Here is an 8,972-nt window from a genome sequence, read left to right as displayed (position 1 = left end):
GCTATTAAATTTATACAAATTAATTATCTTAAAGTTTTCTAGGACTCTAAATCCATTTTCCTTACTTCATTAATTATATATTATCATGTGGTTATTATATAGTTAATTTAAACTTTTACTTTTTATTTTTTAAGTTTGTATTTTTAGATTATTTATATTAAAAATTTGATTAAAAATGGTTAGAATGTCAAATTTGAGTTGTTAAATTTACGCAAATTAATTATCTTAAAGTTTTTCATGATTTTAAATCCATTTTTTCTTTAGATGTGCAATGAAAGTTAAAAAGTACAAACAATAATTAGACTTTTATTTTTAGAGAAAATTTAACATAATTAAGGCTTGTACCATCTCCCAGTGACCTTGCAAGAAAATGCAAGGAGTTAGAAAAGTTTTAAACAATTTACCCATGGATAACTATCCAAATTACTATTATATATTCCTCATTAACCATTAGATAGAATCTTCATCATTACATAGAGTAACTTCAGTAAAAGAATAGTGAGTTACATAAACATTAACAGCCACTGTTGTAGCATATTAACATAAACTATCCAACATAATCTTGCATCATTTTCATGATTCGTTTAATTAGATTAGTTTGATATTATAAAGGTCACATCATGCAAGGAATCAACATCATCAAACTGACACCATAAGTAATCACATCATTGAACATCAATATACCCTAGAAACCTCATATGGTGAAAACCAACAAACATTTAATTTTATTATTAAACGATCGGGAGAGTATTCACCCTTCACTTAATGGCTTATAAGGGAGCCCATCCCTTAACCATTTCCATAAAATATTATAAGGAAATATCATTAAAATACAACATATCTAGCTAAGAGCTATTACAATAATCATGATATTATTTGCCGAGAAATCTTCAATCTTTATATCTTTGTGCATGGTTGTTCTATCGATGGACCATCCTGTAGCTCACACTCCTCAATCCCTTTACTTACAACAATGTTAAACATAACTATCAATGGACCATCCTGTAGCTCACACTCCTCAATCCCTTTACTTACAACAATGTTAGACATAATTTGTCCTTTGCACAAGTCACCATACTTTCATGTCATTGATGTTGTTTTTTTTCTCTATAATACTATCTAAGCACCCACGGGGGATTTGAACCGGTGACCTATCGCAAGGAGTGTCTTAACAGTGCACCCATTCACCATCAATCCAAAGCCCCATGGGCATGTCATTGATGTTGTTAACAAGCTTTGATATCATGATTAGATAAAGCATTAATCAACCAATAATCAATCTTTAAAACCGATCCTTCAACATATATTCATGTGCGTACATGATATGTAAATGCTTTTTCTAACAACACTGATCATGCATTAATTATAAGTAAATAACTATCAAGCATATCAAAGATAACCATTCATTTAAATGATACTAGTATCTTAGCTTTAATTCTTGTGCATGTAATTGGATAAAACTTATCCAAAGGAAATTGTGCATTTAACTAAGTAATTTTTCCAATACAATAGATATTATTATTATTATTATGCATACAAATGCATGTCCCCTTTTAAGGGAAAGCTAACATGATAGATACTATGCATGTGCATGTAACATGATAGCTAACATGATACTATGCTTGTGCATGCAATTGCATGTTCATTCCGACAACATTTCAACTATTTTCTTTCAAAGGAGAACTATTTACAATAATTATAGTACATGTGAATACATGCAAGATAGAGTTAGCACATTAGTAATTATCTCTTGCATGCAAGCACTTATTTATTAATATGATAATTATTCTTCTTGCATAAACACACATCTCCCTTCCCCAAAGAAACTAACTACATCTTGCATGCTAATGCATAATCTTTTCCACAAAATATTTTCTCAAATCATATTAACATAATAGCCCATATTCCCCTCATGGAAATTAATATCATGTCTATAGTTTTATGCACCCCAACATATTTTCTTTTAAAGAAAATGGTTATGCATATTTTATTTCTCCCTAATAAATCAAAAGCACGGTAGCTAATTTATTTAGTTTTATATTTTTATTTTTTTTCCATGCATGCAAACACATGTTTTCTTCTTCAAACAATCAAATGCATGGTAACTGCTATTTATGCATGCAACCTTTTCCTTTTTTCAAGATAATGGCAAATAAACACATATTCTTCTAAAATAAATTAACACAATGATTATTAGTTTGTGCATCTCACACATATTCTTTAAAGAAATCTAGTTCAAAAGTGGTTCTTCCCATGCAATCTAATATGATTTCTTTGTCTTTTATATCTACTCTCAATGAAACACTTGTTGAGCCAGATACATAACAACTTTTATATGCACTCTTTTTCAAGAAATTCAACAAAACAATTATTGAGCCAAATACAGAACAAGATAAAGAATGTAATAAGAACCTTATTAAGGGAAAAAAAAATAAAATAATCAATCTTTCTGCACTCAAATCCTAATAATCTTTCAATAAATAACATAAGTAATCTATGAATAAGTTTATGAAAACCAATCCAAAAAAATTAATCTGATTAACTATTTATTTCTTTTTTTACTAACCATAAAAATCTTTCACAAATTATTTCATTTTCAAAAAAATACAGACAATAAAATATTTTTTTAAGAATATAAATACTATTTTTTTAAAAAATAACAAATTAATCAATTTTTTTTTTGAATAACTAATGAAAATAGTCATACATATTTTTAAAGAAATGCTAACACAATGGTTATCCTTTTTCCTTGCATGCAACTCTATATATTTTCATGGATGAAAATATAATTGTTATCATTTTACACCCGACATACCTATGCAATACTTTGAAAAGGGCTTGGTTACTTATCTTTAAATCCTATGCAATACTTTGAAAAGGGCTTTGTTACTTATCTTTAAATCCGTTATGGATGACGAGCCGCCAGTTATTTCTTACGCGTATTTCTTATTTATATTGAAAACCACTGTTATTTCTTATTTATATTATTGACGTTGTTGATAATGTCATTGTTTTTATAAAATACATGTTTTCGTCATTTTCACGGCTTTGGACCAACCATTCTTCTGACTCAGAATTTATCTACTCAGATAAATTATTAAAATACGAAGGAAATTCATAATAAAATAATGGTCAATGGGAATCTTCGCCGGTGGCAAGTGGAATCAAACCTCAATATTTCAACAAATTTGCTATTATTTTATTATGAGCAATCTATCTTTTGAGTAATGATATTCCACCTTTATTTTTTTATAATATTTTGTGTACCGTCTTTCTTTTGAGTATAAATAATATTCAAACCCCATTTACTTTTGAGTATAAATAATATTCAAACCCCGTTCTCGTTTGAAATCTGAAGCACAATTCATACATTAACAAATTCGATTCTATTTTGTTCCCATTTTTCATAATTGAAACTTGACTCTCAAATTCAAACCTATAGTGTGAAGGGTTGAAATTGGAAATATAATCATATTTGTGTAACATTTTAAACTAATGAAATTAGATCGTTAATTAATAATACATATTAATTTAATTGTTAATAATAAGTTGATTGGTCAGTGAGTGAGTAAAGGTTTTAGTCCTCGTCAAATTTTCCAATAAATTTAATTCTTTGACATTCCTTTATACTATATCAACCCATCTAGATACATTAAAAGAAATTATACATTAAAATAAAAATATATTAATTTAACAAAATGTGTGTTTATTAATAAGTTGGTTGAGGTATCGTAGATAAAAGTATTTAGTTAATGAGAAGTGAATAAATTTAATTCTTTGACATTCCTTTATACTACATCAACTCATCTGGATACATTAAAATAAAAATATATTAATTTAACAAAATTTGTGTTTATTAATAAGTTGGTTGAGGTATCGTAGATAAAAGTATTTAGTTAATGAGAAATTATAGGTTCAATTTTTTTAGGTCTTTCAAAAGTATTTAGTTAATGAGAAATTATAGGTTCAGTTTTTTAGATCTTTCAAAAGTAATCTTTTAGATTTTTCAAAATAATTTCTTTAAAAGGTCAGAAGTTAATTCTCCTAAATATCACAAAGTAGAAAAAGTTAAACTTGTGAAATGTAATCTTTGGACTAAATCTTCTCAAATAAAATATATATTTACTGCGATCTCTCACAATAAAACCTGTGATTACTGGTTACAAATTCAATTCTCCTCACCGTCTCAACCTAAGATCTTCCACTGCGTTGCAGACCATCCAGGTCATAAAGCAGACGACGAGTCGTTTCCAGTTAAAATCGGTGGAGCTGTTTATGCGCGTTCACACCGTGCAAGTCTCAGATTCTCAGCAACCGTGGAAGAGGTGTGAGTATTATAAAGAAAGCCAGTGGCATTTCATCACATTACGGTTCAGCGACCATGGCTATGATGGCTCTTACTCGATTCTCGGGGGCTGTTTTTATTATCTTTTGTTTCTGCTTAATTCAATTCCAGGGCAGCAGAACTGTGGTCAATAATGGACTATTTGCAGCGGGTCAGCAATCGTATTCGGATGATTTCAGCGAAGACTGTGTCAATTATCACGCAGTCTGCTCAGGCTACCACTGCAACGGCGCTGCCAAAGAATGCGACACATTCGCCCTGTATCGAGCTCAGCCCCTTTATATGTCCCTCCACAACATCAGCGCGCTCTTCAACACAGCGCCCGACATCATCGCATCTGCCAGTAATCTGTCCGCTGTAAAGGATTACTCGAAGCCTCTGCCCTTAAATAAAGCTGTCCTCATTCCAATTCACTGCAAGTGTTCCGGCAATTTCTCGCAGGCTAACCTCACATACACTGTTCAGCACAACGATCTGTACATCAATATCGCGAACCAGACATTAGAGGGCCTCACGACCTGCCAGGCCATGCGAGAGCAGAATCCAAGGTACGGCATTAACGATTTAACGCCTGGAATTAAACTCGTTGCGCCCCTTCGCTGCGCGTGCCCGACTGCTAAACAGGTCGCCAAAGGCGTCAAGTTTTTGCTCTCCTACATCGCAGATCCGGACGACGATGACGATATAATCACGGAAAAGTTCAATATAGTTCATGCAGATTTCATCTCTGCAAATAATCTGGAGTCCATAAATCCCGTTATTTATCCCTACACAACTCTGCTAATTCCCCTAGACCACAGCCCTGTGATTCCCCCTTCTACCCCCTTCTCTCCGCCCCCTCCTCCTGCTATAGCGAAGGCGCCTGCCTTCGTTTATAATCCCGCACCTTCCTCCCACAAGAGCTCTAGCCATATTTATGTACCAATTATTGCATCCGTAGGAGGAGCGCTACTTCTTGGACTAGGGCTTCTGGGAGCCATTTGCTTTTCAAGAAAAAGGCGAAGCAAACCAGAGACAATAAAGCCAGACGCAGGGGATGCGGAGGGTTTCGAGATCGAATCGAGCCTTCTTTCGAACATGTCGGAATTGCTGGCATCGGACAGATTGATACGTTTTTCCTTCAAAGAACTTCAGGAGGCCACCGACAATTTCAGCGGGGCGCACAGAATAAAAAATTCCGTCTTCCAGGCGGTTCTGCGCGGAAACAGAGTGGCGATCAAACAGATGAGAGGGCAGGTATCAAAGGTGATCAACGCCCTTCACAGATTCCACCACACGAGTCTCGTCACTCTGCTCGGCATCTGCGTTGAAGAATCGCCGGACCAGGACTCGTACCTCGTCTTCGAGTACGCCGAAAATGGGTCCCTTAGCGACCATATCCACAGCGCACGGTCACATGCAGGGGTTTCGAACCTGTCTTGGAACCAGAGGTTGCAGATCGCTCTGGACATCGCAGAGGGGTTGGAGTATCTGCATCACAGCACGACTCCCACCTGCGTTCACAAGGACCTTAATAGCGGCAATATTCTTCTGGACAAGAATTTTCGAGCAAAGATCGCCAATTTCGGATTGGCCAAATCTGGGGACATCGGAGAATCGCAGGTTCATGCGGTGACAAGCCACATTGTGGGGACTCACGGATATATGGCTCCAGAATTTATCAGAGACGGGCTGGTGACACCGAAGCTGGATGTGTTTGCATTTGGGGTGATAGTGCTCGAAATTCTATCGGGCAAACAGGCGGTGCATGTGGGTTCCAACTTCGGGGATTTCAGAGGTGGAGAAAGGGTGCTGCTTTCTGAAGAGATAAGGAATCTTATGGAAAGTGAACAACCCAAGGAATATCTGATGGATTGGGTGGACCCTGCAATTAAAGGACATGGGGCCGGGTCGTACCCGTTGGAGACAGGTTTCAGAGTGGCCATGTTGGCAAAGTTATGCGTGGAGAGGGATTTGACGTTGCGTCCGAGCATGAGAGAAGTGAGGGCGGAATTGTCCAGAATGACAGGAGGTGCAGGCGATGCAGGAGGTAATTACTATTCCAATTCTTCTCAAGAATCCATGGATCGAAATAATCATTCGCCTTTTTCATACAGTTCAGATTTCCAAGCCAGATAGGGAACAGACGGAATAATCTGAATTTAATCTTGTAATTGAATCACAGTAAGTGTTTAGTTTTGGCTTTTATTATAAATTCAGTTTAAAATTCTAAAATAAATAAATAAAACTTAATTTTGATGATGAAACACAATAAGTGATTGGCTGTACAAAAAATACATCATGTATCACAGAACTTGCACTGGTTATATATCTATGACTACTGTGAACTTGCACTGGTTATATATCTATTAATATATCATTTTTAGTTTATTAAGAAAAAAGCGTCATATTTATATTTATGAAATTGTAAAGTCTTGTGAATGTGATCCATGTCAGAAATTTATAAAAGCTAATTTCATGTGTAATGAAGGCAAGGGCTTCCCAGTAAAATGTCTTACTTTTCAGCGTTGCTTTCAGTTTTATTTTACGCGTAGCTAGTTATACTTTTATTTTCTGGAATTAAATTAAAGCAATCCATTACATTCTGCATGGGATTTCGTGTAAGTGAGATAAAAGCTTTCGGACATCAAGTTTTAGATGGCGCGTAATACTTAATAATTTTTTCATTGTCTTGATAAGGTTTAGATTTCTTGCTTGGTTAACATTTTAATAGAGGAGAACCAAAGCAAGAGTACGAGGGAAAGTTATAAAATATTTAATATATATTTTTTAAAATTTATTTAATATAAATTGTAGAGTAATTATGAAATATGAAAGATAATTAAATAATTAATTATTTATTAACATTTTGTGACATAATTTTTTATTAAAAAATATTTTATAAGTTTAAATGGTAGATTATGTAATTTTAATTTTTTTTATGGATTTTTAATAAGGATTATTTACTCAATTTTTTATCGATTTTTTTTTTCTAGTTAAGACTAACCTAAGTACCTACAAAGATTTGAATCGGTAACCTATCACAAGGAGTGTCTTAACAGTGCACCCATTCACCATCAATCCAAAGCCCCGTGGGCAACTTTTTATCGATTTTAGAGTATAACATTTTCTTAAATATTGTGACCATTAAACAAAAAATTAAAAATATGTATTAGGATTATTATTTTAAAATTAAATGTGTTTGTGTATATATGTGAGAGATATCAAAAGAATCTTGATTTAAAAAAAATTGTTAATTAATTGTTTACAACCGAATTATATAAATCATATTCTATTTTCCAAATTTATATGATTCCATGACACAAAATAACTTTATTTTGATACTTATTTATGAGCCTATTCCAATAATAAAAGGGTATTATTCAATAATACAATAGTTAAATACATTATGAAAATGATTAAGCCATCACAACCATATAAAATCTATCTCCTATTTTTTTTGGAATCAAAATAAGTTTCTAAACTATTTCTCAATAAGATTTATTTAAACTTTTAAATCTATGAAGATAGGTTAACTTTTAAATCTATGAAGATAGGTTGAAGTCAGCGATTATAATATGTCTTCTCTTCTAATATGCCTTGCCAATTAAATATTCTAAAAGATTCAAAGTTCAAATTCCCTTAGTTGTGACTCGTTTAAGGTAGCTACGTGTTAGGTTGGGGTAATTATCAATACATATCTAACAAATTATGAATGCAATATGATAGACTATCAACAATGTCAAGTTGGGTTCCTCTGCAATACATATTTAAAGTAAATTATGCAATATGATGGACTATAAACAATGTAAAGTAAGTTCTACAAATAATGTAAAATAAATTATTAACAAGTTATTTTTTATCATGTTTTAAAATTATCTATCGAATAGCTATCAGTTTAACTACAATGCATAATCCATTATATTTAATCCACCATGTTTATCAGTTTAACTACAATGCATAATCCACTATATTTAATCCACCATGTTTATGCCACTAATATATCTAACTTCAATTTATATGCAAGAAAACAACGCATTTAAAATGAGAAAAAACCTAATGTTGAAAAAACCTCTCTAACCACTTTCTTATATCCATTTAATTATAGGTTCTCTCAATTAAGAAAAACTTCCAAATTTATAAAAAAAACAATCTCTAAAATTGAAATAAATAAAATCCCTCCAATTAAATGATGAATATTATTCAATCAAAAAATACTACAACAACCACTCGCATAAGGAAATGTAACTACTTGATTACATCTAACAATACCTTTAGCAATACAAAGGTTAGCGCATGCGTGTTAGCTATGTGTAGCTCAAGCATTGTACATTGCATGCATCACTATAGTGCATGGATACCTTTCTGAAGTCTCCAAAAAACTTTCATGGTTTTGTTTTCTAAGAATGCAAGTGTTTTGACTAGATTTAGGCAAATTACAAGACCATTTTATTGACATTTGGTTTCGTTTTCTTATTAAATGAAGAAAATTATAAATCTAAAATTTATTTATTTTTAAATAAAATTCATATAAATATTAAATTTCAAAGAATTATCTCTTCCTCATATGGCTATAGATTACTTTTTTTTTTGGGTAGTGTCAAGCTCCAACTTTGTTCACAAAGAGTGCTCCAAAGTTTAGTTCCAA

General features: G+C 32.5%; 1 protein-coding gene across 1 annotated transcript; it reads left to right on the top strand.

Annotated features, from left to right (window-relative positions):
- Positions 1-4,146: 4,146 nt before the first annotated feature.
- LOC149179611 (protein LYK5-like) lies at positions 4,147-6,566 on the top strand. The gene has a single exon (XM_089415736.1). The coding sequence runs from the start codon at positions 4,382-4,384 to the stop codon at positions 6,461-6,463; it is 2,082 nt and encodes a 693-aa protein (XP_089271862.1). The 5' UTR covers positions 4,147-4,381; the 3' UTR covers positions 6,464-6,566.
- Positions 6,567-8,972: the final 2,406 nt, after the last annotated feature.

This window comes from Pinus tabuliformis, chromosome 3_2, assembly GCF_031772625.1.
Source record: "Pinus tabuliformis cultivar Carrire ecotype Pingquan chromosome 3_2, CPIR1, whole genome shotgun sequence".
Lineage (NCBI taxonomy): Eukaryota > Viridiplantae > Streptophyta > Pinopsida > Pinales > Pinaceae > Pinus > Pinus tabuliformis.
This window is presented reverse-complemented; position numbering and strand designations above follow the sequence as displayed.